Source organism: Rhea americana, unplaced genomic scaffold, assembly GCF_003343005.1.
Source record: "Rhea americana isolate MKP2758 unplaced genomic scaffold, rheAme1 scaffold_37, whole genome shotgun sequence".
NCBI classification, from domain to species: Eukaryota; Metazoa; Chordata; class Aves; order Rheiformes; family Rheidae; genus Rhea; species Rhea americana.
The window spans coordinates 2,021,922-2,035,567 of NW_028186501.1; the positions used below are offsets into that span (position 1 = coordinate 2,021,922).

The following is a 13,646-nucleotide window of genomic DNA, read 5'->3' on the forward strand; positions in this document are numbered from 1 at the left end:
TTCTTTAGTACTTGATTTTTTTCCTTTTGGGCTAAGATGAGATGAAATGTGGTATATAGTGTAGTTATTGTTATTTTTATTGTTATTTAACAAATTATGAATACGTTGTGATGCTAATCTCACTACAGTCTGAAGACTTGCGTCTTGTAGGCTAGAAGAAGTGAAAGAGAAACCCTTCAGAAATAACTGAAGCTGTTCGGTTACACATCTTCCAACTGTTTTATACATGTATCTGTACAAGGTTGGTACTAATGGGAAAAACTGTCCATTTTTTGAATCATGTAAACATTTACCACTGTATGTTGTCTGCTCTCTGTCAAGGAGCTGGCGCGCTTCTCCCACCTGCCACGTCTGCTGCCTCTGCCATTCGCAATGTGCTGGGGTTTTTGTTGTCGTTGGGTTTTTTTTGACTTTCAGTTCTTTCCACTCACTTTGTACTTTTTTTCTTTTATTAAATCTCACATTTATTTTGAGTTTTGTGGTGTCATTTATTTAGCAGTGGATTTCCTCTGTTATCTAGTGGATCTCTATTGAAATGATAACGTGGGACGGTTGAAAGCTTACCTGGATCKCTGCAGTTCCTGTGTGACTGCTAGGAGCCTTCCAAAACAAAAATAGGGGCCTTCGCCATCACGCTGGATGTGGGGGCRGCACCTCATCTCTGGGGAGAAATTCTGCAGTAGCAGGTCAGGGAGGCTGGCTGATGAAGTTTAACCTGGTTTTGGCGTATGTCCCGTGGGACATTGCTGCCTCTGAAGTTATATTTGGTTTACCTACATCTCTCTGATTTGTTTGCCACTGGACTATGAGATCCATCTGCCCTTAAACAGGACAAAGCAGAAGGTGGAGTTTGGCTGATGCACAGCCTTTGCTGAAGCAGTGCTGCTGATGGAAGCTGCTTCTGCACCCTCCAGTTCTCCAATTTCAAGAACAGCAACAAGCTGGTGGTGCTGGCTGCCTTGGCAATCCTATTAGGAATGAGAGCACTGTGCTGTTGCTGCAGGAGTTGGTTTGTATAAGAGATCTTTGCTTTTTATGTTTAATATGCAGCTTGTTTCAAAGGCCGGGGCAGTTCTGCTCGCTTGGTGTGCAGCCTGTTCCCATCGCTTGAGCCTGTTGTATTTTTGATGGATAGTCCTCAGCAGGGACTAGCAGTTGGTGCCAAGCGGTCTCTCTGAAATGTTTTGCAACTCTCCCGCCAAATACTTGTAAAGCCAAATGTTACTGGAGAGCAGAGAAGAGAAAGTRCATTTGGGTACACGAGAGCTAAGCGGAAAAGCATATGGAGGTGGAGTAGCTGGTCACCTGCCAGATGGGGCACGTGGTCAGTTGGGGCAATGGACTTTGTCAAGTGTTTCTCTGCAGGAGYGATGTTAAGATTATTCATTCATTAATCTGTGTAGAAAACTACTAGAAATGCTTGTGGAAAGGACGAGATATGCTTGTAAAAGGATGAGAAATGCAAAGTATTACTTAAAGCATTCCTACAGTGAGGTGGATACCCTCCTCGTCCTACAGTTTCAGGAGAAGCAGGGGGTCGCTGGTCCTGAGCGGCTGCGGTCGTGGCGAAAGTGGGGCAGATGGAGGCTGCTCTGCTCCTCTTCCCACAGTAATCGCTGACTTCTCAGGTGTTCTCTTTCAGCACTCCTCCCTCATTAAAATTTTAAATGGACCCTCTAATTACCAATTCCAAACAAGAGCTTGGCTGCTGTAGAAACCCTCCCAGGTTGGGATGGTTTGAAGTAAAATGCATCTCCTAGGTACCCCACCCTGCCCATCATCAGGCAGCATATGCTGGAGTTGTACTGTGACCTTTCATGCTGTCTACACTTAATATAAATAACTGAAAATTAAGTATTGATTCTCTTTTGTTCTTTCTGTAGCTTTTTTAGTCTTCCCAGTGCGTGCTCCATAACATCAGGAAGACATGTTACTTAGAAGATTTATTAAGGCCAAAACATCTCATGCAGAAGAAATTAATTGATGTTTTCACCTTAATGCTTGCAATATATTGCACAGAAGAGATTATATAGCAAGGACTAAGATGCATTGTATCTCTCGACTGGGAAAAGTTGGCTTGATCAGGTTTCATGATAAAGTTGAAATTTAAGCTACTTGCCCAAAGATAAATTGCTAATTAAGGCTGATGCATGGCTTGCACTTAAACCAAGACACTAATCTCTGGGTAAGAGCCCACGCAAAGTATTTAACGCTGTGACCAAACTTCCAAGTGGAGGAGGAGCAACGTGGTGTTAGCGTGAGGCCAGTTTTCAGCTGGCTTCGTTTGCGCCTCTCCTCGCTGTGGTTTGGGTCTGTAACGAGAGAACCTTCTAACGGCCTTAACCAGCCACCTCGCGTTTCCTAGCAATAACCCCTTATTAGCTTTCTTCCCTAGACTTACGGCTTCTGTAACCAAAATCCCCCAGCCCTCCCTTCGTTTGGTTTTCGTAGGGATAAYGCCCAGCTTCGCCCCCTTTCCCAAAGCTCCCTCCGTGTCCCCCCGCGCGCTGGCGCCGGGCTCCTCCGGTGAAGCCCTCGCTGGGAGCAGCGGCCGTGGAACCGTTTGCAACGACACCGAAATGTCTTTCGTTACCGGAGGGGAAACGGTTGAAAGCTGGAGAYGGGGAGTTCAGGGCCGAGAGCTCTGTGTTTATAACAGACCGACTTCCCCGYAGGCAGCTGTTAAAAAGAAGAAAAAAGGGGGAGGCAGTCGTCTCAGTGCCCCTCTCTAAGTTCGCTCAGGAATGCGGTGAAGCCATATAGTCTTAGTTTTGTTTTAAAACTTGTAAACTAATCGCAGGAATGACCTGCTTGTACCAAAGTTGGGTTTAATAAACACAAAACTGACTTGTTAAACAAGCGATCTCAAAAACACGTTTTGTAYGTTAAACGTTTGCTGTCAAGTTCACAACACTCGCTGTTATTCCCGTTTTCCTCTGCTCACCCCCTTTCTGTGTAYGTTTGGGTATAAAATGCACCCCGGCGCTGGCACCCCGCCGGCGCGTCTCCGCTCGCTGCCCTGCTCCGCGTCCCTGGRGGACGGAGCCGCGAGCGCTGCGCTCCGGCGGACGCTGCCCCGGCCAGGSCGCCGCTGTGCCCGTGGGTGAGTTAGCGCTCGTCGCCCGTCGGTGTTTTGGTTGACTCCAGATCTCAGCGTTGACGAACAGCGACGGCATCGCTCAGAAAACTTCCCGGAGGACAGAACGATTCCCCGGATACTTACCGCAGGCGGCTTCGGATGCAGCTGCAGATCCGCTTACGCGGTGGCGTTAACCGCGGGCACCCCGAGCCGACGCGAGGCAGCACCTGGGGTTTTAACCGCCGTCGGCGGTGGCGGCGCCTGCYTCCGCGCCCTCTGGAATGGGAGAGGAAGGCCGCGAATCTCAAATCTCTGATGAAAGAAGCTTTCGCTCGGGAACGTTACCAGAATCCGAAGGAGACGTCGTTAAACACGAGTTTGCTGCGGGCCTGCTTGAAAGCTTCGGCTGCTCCCCTGGTCTGCAACACAAAAAGTTTTCCCCGGAAACGGGCAGCAGAACCGGGGCGCCGGGGTGCGAAATGCGGCGCTTTTACCCTGCCGCGGCCCAGCAGGAGCGTCGGTCCGGTGGGYCCTTTGGAGAAGCAGCGGCGGGGCGCAGAGGGGCCCGCGGGTGCCGGGTTGGGTGCTCCCCTCCCAGCGCCGCGGCGTGCTCGCGGCTGCGCGTGCAGTTTCTCTGCTACGTCCCGCCGGCTAATGCAGCTGGTGAAGGTGTTTGAGACGAGGCGTAAGAAAGGATGGGAAGAAAAACAGAACTAAACGGACCCCGGCGCCTCGCAAGGATCTCCGCGGGCACCAGCTTTCAGCCGCAGTCGTAAAGGAGGGCGCTGAGGACGCACGGACCGAGGTTGTGTTTTATTTAACGAAAACGACAGACGACAGCCTGCCTCCTCGAAAAGTCGGGCAGCCAAGTCACAGCTTGTGGTAGAAAAGGAAGGCGCCGCACGACGGGACGCAAACCTTCCCTCCGGCAGGACGGACGGGGAGCGTCCCGAGCGCGCCGAGCCCGGCTCCCCGCAGCGAGCGCGGGGCCGCCGCCGCGGCTCCCCTCGCACCGCGGCGCGCTCGGTTTGCAGTAGCTCTGACTTCGCCTCGCGGGACCTCCTGGGCTTCAGCACTGGCTGAGATCCCACCTGCTCACACCTGTAATTTGCACTTAAGTCTTTGATGCTGAATGTTTCTTTTTGGAATGCTTAAGCACCGCTTTCTTGGCGGTTGCAAAAGAAAAGCATGGGATTCTCCTTGCAGACGCACAAAACTCACTTTTCTCGGTGCCAGTTCTGGCAGCAGCTACGTGTAATACTTTGCGGACAGCGCTGCACAGGGCATCAGTCCTGCGCAGCCCAAAGTCCAGGAATTTTGCTCCTGTAAGGTAAGACAAGGAACCAGGAGAAGGAAGGCCAGAAACTTTCTTCCCGCAGTGATGYGTGCTGCTGCCTAGCAGAGTAGAGTTATCAGAACAGGACACTTGGGGCGTGTGAGTCCTTGCTCCTGTCTCATCACTGTCCCACGGTCACTTACCCTGTGTCATTACGTGAGATGTCGCCTCAGCATTTAGCCTGCGCAGGTCTGGATGAAAACCTCGTCTGTTCTGTGACGGGACTTGCAGGGATGGTATTGCTACTTGGACAGTACTGTTTGGATTATATCTCCAAACTATTGTACTATTATAACAAAATATCTAAAAAAGGCTGGCCCTATAGTTAAAAAAAAAAAGTTTTTAAAAAGTAACCTTTATTTTTTAAAAATAGTGTAATGCTAGTTTTAAAAGTGGAGTAGAGACTTCAACAGACTACAAAGGTCAGTTTAACTGTTTTGCTATTGAAATTAGCTGTTAACAAAAACTGATTTTGGAGGGGGGGTAGTTAAAGGCATTTTGCATAGTCCAGTCTGGCAAGACAAAACAAAACTGAACACCACAAGCTGGTCTGTGAGGGCCACACAAGAAGGCTTTTCCCACAGCACACAGGAATTTGTATTGGGTCTTTAATAGGATAACCAGGAAGGAGCACAGCCCTCAGACCCTAGGATTCCAGGATAAGGCCTTAAGAAAAACTGGGAGTTTTGGCTCCTGGTCTTTTTCCTATTAAATCAAAACCTTGGTCCCAGCTGGGGCTTYTTTGTAAGGAACCAGCAGTGGAAACTCCCCCTTCCTTGATGGCTGCTCCTTTCATCTCCGTGGGGTAAGTCGGATTAGCTTTAATAAGAGAGCAATGCAATGAGCTCGATGAAATGCTGAATCTGTCACATTTCATCACAACTATTAAAAAAACCAAAAAAAACACCCAAACCTCAAGGCATTTAGTTCTCTGGTGCAGTATGTAGCCCTCTGCTGAACTGATCCCTGAGTTGTAGGATTGTGAGTCCCTCCTCTCCCCAACTTTCTATACTTAAATGATAAAAACTGGGGTTAGCAAACRCTATTTAGGAAGGATATGAAACATAACACATTTTGTCATTATCCTCTGAAAAACAAAGCAGGGCTTTTGCTCTGTTGCATTGGCTGTTCTGTTCGCGGGAACATCCTGGTTCTGCAGTCGCTGCTTCCGAGGCAGGAAGGTTCCCGCTAGTCCCTTTCGGGCGGCTCTAAGGGGGGACACGGGGAGCTGCCTTCTCCAGGCCTCAGCTGGGGGCACAAGCTGCCCAYGCTCACCCTTCCGCTATCTGCTCCCCTATCCTCGCTGTACAGGCACGTGAATCCATCATAGTATTCATCTGTCTCCATGGTGTCATCAGGAATTTGGGCTGCAGTAGAGGTGAAAGCTGTTGAAACTGGCTGGTGACCAGTGACCCGCAGCCTCACCTGATAGGAATTCTTCCATTCAGAAGAGTAGGGCAACCTTGCCTGGGGATGGGCCTGGATGGCTTGACTGATGGGATAAAAAATATAAATGGCATTGGATGTCTGGAAGTGCATTAACTGTTGATCCACAAGCTCCTTGCAGTGGATGAATTTGGTGCTGTTAACCTGTAAGGAAAATACAGATTCTTTGTAAGTTCGTGATAAAATACTCTCTGTTGTGGCCAGTGCTCCCATAACTGTGTGACTGGAGAGAGGGGAGGGACAGGCTATACTGGATTCGAGAGGTCCATCTTAGCCCTGATGCAATGCACTTCAGCAGGAGATCCTGAACTACTACAGAAAAGGTGGGCAAGCTCTCCCTTTCTTTTGATGAGGCTATTAACCTAGCCTTCCTCTATCGCTTCTGGCTGTTATCTGAGACAAATTCAAGACCAGAAGATGAATCTRTGGTAAGTAGACAATCCAGGTCTTTTGCCTTCTAGGTATACAATCTATTGAAAAAGCGTGTGTTTTATGAAACTGGAAAAAACTTAGAGAAACGGAGCTGACCTTTAATATATATCATGAGAAGCCAAACTGATTATATTTTAAAGCAATGTAATTTCACTGAGGACTGCAAGGATTTCTCAGTGCAAACCTGAGGACAAAAATGCGTGGGCAGATTTTTAAACACTCCCATTGGGGGAGAATCTCCTCCCTGTTCAGRAGACAGGGAGCCATCTGCAGCCAAGCTCTTTTGGAAACCTCCTTTCCCTGCCAAATGGAGGGCCCCTTCCCCATTCCCAGCCCCTGACTACACTTTTATTTCCTCTTCTGTTCATATTAGTAAGGCCATGCTAGCAAAGACAGAACATGGACACGCTTCTCTGAACTGTCTGCTGAGGTGCAATGTTGGTTGTAAATCCAGGTGCCCTGTATTAATTTATCAATGTCCAGGCCTCAGATTTGAGATCAAAGGCCATTTTGACTCCTACCTGTGCTTTTTTTAGCAGATCAGTAATAACAGGAAACCAGTCAGGAGTCAGCCTCTCCAACTCTAAGGTGATGATCACCAAAGCCAATGTGGAGCCCTTAAACTGCAATAGTTGGTGGCATGCCATACAGTGCTGTAGCTGTTTGGTCAAGAATGCGACATGGCGGGAAGGATTCATCTGAGGCAGCCCGTTTAGTAGATGAGGCCAGTTGGACATCACCATGGCATGGAACTGGAGAGAAGATTAAATATATATATATATATATATATATTAAAAAAAGCAGAGGTCAGTGAACTTTGTATGTTTTCATATGTTATCAACTAGAAGTACAGAAAATTTTGATTCATATCAGGAAGCCTAGAGGATTTTCCCCTTTTTTTGTGTTTTGTGTTTGTACTTGCCAAACATTGAACTGTTTTTGAGCTTATAATGAATGTAAAAGGTCTGTGTTTCCTAACAATTTCTGAAGTTTCTATATWATCCAGATTGCTATCTATGAGATTCAATTCAGGCCAGCAGATACAAAAGGAGTAAACCTAATAATTATGATTGTACTCTGAATTTACTGAGGAAACAAGCACCTAAGGAGAGGCAGTTCTCACAATCAGCAGCCGAGATGGCTTAATATTTGCACATTACCATAGAAAGGGATCYAGGATGTGTTCATATCACATGATTTTTGCCTTACTAGCACATGACCATTTCTGGAAGATGCAGTTTGTTTCTATCAAATACTTAGCAACTGCAGTGTGAATTAAGTGCCACAATGGGATTGTCTAGTTGCCTAAAACAAGGGTAAATTATTAGTAGGATGAAAAGGAAAATAGTTTAAGATGACCTGTGTGTGAAATGTAGCAAAACTCTGACAAGTTTCTATGTACAKTATTAATAGAATGGAAAGAGTTAGAAATATTTTTGCAGTGTGTATTAAAAAATGGCGTATAGCATTATGAGAATCTTTTTAACATCCATTTTAGTTGTCCTTTAAAAATGAGAATAATTTTTTTTGAAAAAAGTTTTGAATATTAGTACATTTAAAGAAATTCACAGTAACATTCTTCAAAAGACTTGCAGATAGCTAAAATCAGRCAGCTTGCAAAACATCTTGGGAAGAATGTGTATGTGTGTGTATGTGCTCGCATCTATGTTTTCTAGTCTTATTTGATAAAGAAGCTGTTTCTTTAAACAAAAAAAAATTTAAATTTTGCAAAACTTAGTGCTTACAATATTTAAGAAATCCATTGGTGTTGCTGTGTAAAGATCCCAGTGAAGCTTATCTAGTATAATTCTTTCCATTCTCAAGATCTCAGCTGGAGAGCGTTTACAACCACTCTGCACTGCAAGCATCTTCACCGATGGTATTACCTGTATTAAAAAAAAACAAAAAAACAAAACAAAAAAAAACTTAAGAAATAAAGACAACAACTTCCTACACAGTGCTCTGTGTTTCTGTGTATTGCTGAGGGATCTAACAAGTCTGTAYGCATCCCAAAATGCTAGGCAGAATGTTCATTCAGGAGTACCACTTTCCTACGTAACTCCCAACCTAACCAAAGACYGGCCATGCTCATCACAGGCACCTGCCTGCAAACCCAGGCCAGTGGGAAGAATGATGGCTGTAGCTCCCAGGGTCGCTGCGAGTCTCTAACTGCCTCTGTGATGCAGGTTCACTGCTTACAGTCTTAGTGCTTTTGCTGTCTGACAAGCTGGGAGGAGGCTTCCTGTTGGCCTGCTTTACAGAGCTGCTCATGCTCGTCTTGTTTCCTGTGGTCATTGACTTAACTTCTTGTTTTTAGCTGAAGGGAAAAGAAGAATAACCTCAAGATAGTGCATCTTAAAAAAGGCTATGAAGGGTATTTCACTGTAGCAGAAATGCAAGGAGAATGCATGACTCCAACTCCTAGGTTTCTGGCTGTAACCCACAGCCCTTATTTTTCAAAATGGAAGGAAGGAAAGCGGAGAAATGCAGTCTGGAGTGCTTTTCAAGGACTGTTTGGCTCATGGAAGTCTATCAGTGCACTTCGGACACAAAGTTTTAGCTGTAAGCACTGGATAATTATCCTATGCAATCTCACGCTTACGTGTGTAGCTGCTGACTTTACATACTCCCCTTGAGGTACAAACCTGAGTCATTTCCTCTACATGTTCAGTAGCAAGTTTTGACTCCAAGCAAAGTCTTCTATTTTAAACTTCCTCTGAAAAGCCTCTGTTCCATCTTGCCTACCTTACCCTCCCAGGACCTATTGCAACAGAATTGCCAATGCTCACAAGCCCTAAACTGTACATGCACATRTACATGCACATGTACTCCTGGACCAAGCTCTGCTGCAAGCTGCGGATTCTGAAGGGGTAGAAGAGGTGAAGGGGCAGAGCAGGGAAACAGATCCACTACAGAAGTAAATACAAGTCCTTCATCCATACAAGTCACAGCTTTTCCAAATAATGATGAAACAGCGGTGAAAATGTTGCTGTTATCCCCCTTAGGAATTATTCAGGGTTACCAAGTTCACGTTTTCATTATGCTCAACTTGTTAAAAAACTTGAAACTACAAATAATTTGAAAACAACCAATGACGAGCTTAGTGCGTTTAAAATTAAACATACAGACCTCATCTTCTTCATTGGTTTTTGCTGCAAGGACAAGGCAGGAAATTGCTATGCACTCAAGATACTTTAATTGGGCCTGAAGGGAGAAGAAGAAAACACTGAGCAGGGAAGATAACAGTCTTGGGGGAAATAACTGTCTACTACAAATACACAAGTTTCAAACTTTAGTTTAGGTTATAGTTGCTTCTGAATTAGCTGAGCTGCAGTAAGAATCATTTGAAGCTGCAAACAGCAAGCAAATCCAAAGTGAACAAAATAAATCCTCTTCTTGCTGCAAGTTTTGTTAAGGTACCCCATGATTTTGACTATGCAGTGCCAAATGCAGTATTATTCCTCTTCTCAGCTAAGATGCTAACTAGTATGTTTTTGACAAATGCCAGTATAGACCTAAAAGGAATTAAGCAGCAAGATTCAATTCTACTTATAACTTTGCTGTCACTTCAATGGCAGAAAAAGAGGGGCCCACAGTTGAGATAAAAATAGTGGTTTCGAAACTAAAATACTAAAAGTGATAGTGAAATTGTTTTCTGTTTAGCAGAGACAATGGGGTGATAATGAGTTCTCTGTATTTATCACAGCATTTGGACAATTCATACAAACACCTCTACTAAGGACTGTAAATCAGTGGAAGCTCAGCACACACTCAAGTTTGTGTGCTTAAAAGCCTTCCCCAGTGAAGACCCTGGCTGCTTCCTAAATCTGCTGCCAGACAGCGGTATCTGCTTTGGGTGCAAACTGATTTCATATCCCTTATATGTCTAATCAGTAAGCTACCAGGAGAAAAAAAAAMTGATAGAGACTCTTTACCTTTACTGATGCCAGTAACCGGTTAAGGATGCTGATAGCTAAGGCAAATGTTTCAGGGTAAAACTGGAACCGAGAGCTTATTTCTGCAATCCAGAGAACCACCTTCTCGTAACACAAGAGAGAGATATCTGTACCCTGAGGGGAAGAAACAAAGTTTTTTTTTTTTTAAAAAAAAAAAAAAAAAAAAAAAAAAAANAAAAAAAAAAAAAAAAAAAAAAAAAAGTTAGTCCCTTGATGATTTTGTTAACATATCTCCAAAGGAAGATTCAAATCATTTTAAGTGCTCTAATTAACATTTCAGATGTCTGGAGGCTTGAAATGAAGAAAGTTGTTGGTTGTGTCTACACAACAAAGGAAAACCCAAACTTCTGAGCAGTTTTAAGCACTTGTCCGTGTTACTCAGTTAGTCTGGCTCTAGCTGTGCTGAGGACCACTTAGGTACTGGATTTTCACTGGAGGACTGGACTCCAGTCCAGCCTTGCACATCATGTCTGAACCACCAAACCGAGCTCTTTTTCCCAAGGTGCTGAGGACACGCGTTACTTCCCCCCCCTTCAGAAAAGGGCAGAACCTCTGCTGCAGCATGTGTTGCATTCAGACAGTCTTGATGGGGAGAGAAACTGTAATTGGGAGCATATTTTGATTTGCTCTTTTAAGTTTTTTGTTTGTTTTTTACAGTCCTTGAGGCCTTGGAACCACAGAGAAACTGGGTTTACGACCCCCCTCCCCCAGCACAATGCAAAATATATTCAGGCTTTTTCTTACTTGCATTTTATTTTAAGATGCATTCAGGAAAGATGAAAGACTTTAATCTTGCTGCCGTTACAATGCCACAGATAGTCCGTGGCATGCATTTGAACATTAATGTAAGGGTAGCTGAAAGGGCTGAGCAGGTAACGCTGCTAATTTGCTTAACATTAAGTTTTCGCATTATCCATTTTGCTATTTTGCTCAGAAAAATAGCATTTCTACACTACTGCAAAAAAAGTAAAGAAAAAAGAAAAAAAAGGAGGCAAGGCTTTCAGGGAAGTTTTGTGCATTATTTCACAGATCTGAAGCACCTTACAAAAGCAGCTGAGCCTCACTGTTTCCATTGCACGCGGAAGGACCTTAAGTGTTGTAGCTTCCTACGATAATTGACCGACTCAATTTAACAGCCAGGAATGGGGCTGGTTTCTGTTAGCTCTCACTGAATTCTTTCCTCTCCCATTTGAATGCGTGGAACTCATAGAAGGAGAGAACTACARAGCAGTAGAGCACAATTAACTATAGTGTGACATTTTTACTTATGGCTAAATAAATTGACTTAGAGTCTGCTCTTACCTGCCTGCTCCAGCAGAGTTCCCAAAACTGGCCGAGTCAAAACAAAATGCAAAGCACCTCTAAACCATGCTTTAAACGGAGCGTAAGATGTAAAATAAGACCCTTCCTCCCTCCATTCCTTTAGCTCAGTCCACTTAATATGGCTTTTGCATTCAGGTGGACTAGATGGCAGGACTAGCACTGCATCCGCACAGCCCCTTAGGTGCTTCCAAAGAGGACGGAGGGAGAATACCTTCAGGATGAGATCCTGGAAAACTGGCACTTTCCATATCCTAGCCTCGCTGGCTAAGGCATTTTCCAGGAAGAGGGCAAGTCTCAGGCTCCCCGAAGGTCCAGGGCACTTCATAGCAACTCTTCCAGCCAATTTCCCAGGCGGGAGCCGCTGTCAAAACCAAGAGAAAAAAATTATCAGGCAACATCGCAGCCGCCGAGCTAGCCCCGACGTCCTCGCGGGGCGGGACAGCCAGGCCACTTGCTCGTTTGCAAAGGGGAAAGCGCAATTCTGCCGCCCGTTTTCCTGGGGGGAGCCCGCGATGAAGGACGAGGACCCCCCCGCCCCGTCAGACGGCCGAACAACAGCGGTCCCCCCCCGGGCTGCAGCAGTCCGCCGTGCTCGGGCTCCTCTCCGCTGCCTCCGGCGGACCCGCATCCCCCCGCCGGCCCGGCCTTACCCGCCCGGGGCGGCCGCGCCCGGCCCGCTTCGGCCCGGCCCGGCCCGGCTCGGCGCTGCGGGAGGGGCGGCAGCGCCCCGGCGCGATCGGCGGCTGCGCGCGGCGGGTCCCGCCCCGGTCCCGACCCGCCCCGGCCCGGCCCGCTGCGGGGCTCGCGGGGGCGGCCCGGGCCGAGCCGTGCCGCGGTGGGGGGCGAGGAGCCGCCTGCCCTCCGCGCCCCCCCGGCGAGCCTCGGGTCGCTGCGGCGTAGTCGTCGGATAAAAAGGCCCCGCAGGGAGGAAGCGCGTTTCCGCTCCCGTCCCCGCCGAGGGCACCGGCCGTGCGGCCGGCCCGCGGGGCCGGGTCTGAGCGCCGGCGCGTCCCGCAGAGCTGCTGCCCCTTCGCCACCGTCGATTRCTGCCGCGGCAAAACCCCTCCACCTCTTCTCGCTGGCGTGGCCCTGTCCGAACAGCGTTTTGCTCYGCTCACACGGCACCCGCATACCTGCCGGGAGCCGTTTTACCTCCTGCTCCTAAAAGGGCGTCTTTGGTCCCGCTTTACAGAGCACGGCCACCACCGCCCCCCTCCTACCTCCACTCCTGCCGGCGTCTTCGCATCTTGTGCCATTTGTGTTCCCTATCAGCCCTCTCCATCTTYCGGGACTGGTCTCCTTGGCTCTCCCCTTCAGTGCAACCTTTTCTCGTGCAGCATTTTCTACGGGGACCTGGTTCCTAAAGTTCAGTCTACCCGCATGTAACTCCCTGTTCTCTCATCAGGCCTTTGGGTTATGCATTTTTTGGTGCTAAATGACTCTATTAATGTAGGAATTTTTGCATACAGTAAAGCACTGATGTTGTGTCAACATAAAACTAGTGAAGCAACTGTATTTTACTTAACACCGTGTCCTGGAGCTTGCTGACTCACTTGTTGACACTTTGTCTGGGGGTGAGGAAATGGCAGAGTCCTGTCACGACCAGCATGATCCCAGCCCTGCAACACGGGATGACACTAGAAGCCCTTCCATAAGCTCCAGACCAATCCTGTCCACATTCTGACTTCCACCTATAACCCACTGGCAAAATACACTGCAATTAAAGTTTACAACCTGCAGTTTATTTCTGCAYTTGACGCTTATTGCTGATTATTACTGTTCTGCTGTGGAACACCAGGCCTCTGCGTCCGGAGTAGAGGCAGTGTGGAGAGGAAAGCGARGTGAACGAAGCCCTGTGCCCTGTCATGAGAAGCACTTGGGGGTGCAGAAATAGCTAAGGGGCAGTAAGAAACAGATTAGAGAAAGGGGAAAAAGATATAAACACCCCCCGAACCCTGTCAGCCCCCCTCAGAGCCCTGTCAGCTCCCTAGAGCTGTCTGCTCCCACGAGCCACCTGCCCCCTAGAGCCCTGTCAGCCTCCCCCAGAGCCCTGTCAGCCCCTCCAAGCCCTGTC

At 47.2% G+C, this 13,646-nt stretch overlaps 1 protein-coding gene across 5 annotated transcripts; it reads right to left on the reverse strand.

The window, feature by feature from the left end:
• Positions 1-2,811: 2,811 nt before the first annotated feature.
• Positions 2,812-12,285, reverse strand: CCNI2 (cyclin I family member 2). 5 transcript variants are annotated; one of them, XM_085312751.1, is made up of 9 exons: positions 12,223-12,270; positions 11,784-11,933; positions 10,229-10,363; positions 9,423-9,497; positions 8,039-8,179; positions 6,815-7,045; positions 5,841-6,005; positions 4,301-4,402; positions 2,812-4,180 (listed from the first exon to the last, which is right to left on the reverse strand). In XM_085312751.1, the coding sequence occupies exons 2-8, from the start codon at positions 11,895-11,897 to the stop codon at positions 4,328-4,330; spliced, it is 936 nt and encodes a 311-aa protein (XP_085168877.1). In that variant the 5' UTR covers positions 11,898-11,933; positions 12,223-12,270; the 3' UTR covers positions 2,812-4,180; positions 4,301-4,327. The 5 variants fall into 5 exon arrangements, with proteins under 5 accessions (XP_085168877.1, XP_085168876.1, XP_085168879.1 ...); XM_085312750.1 differs by having other exon boundaries at positions 2,812-4,402; XM_085312753.1 differs by having other exon boundaries at positions 2,812-4,734.
• Between the last annotated feature and the right edge of the window lie 1,361 nt (positions 12,286-13,646).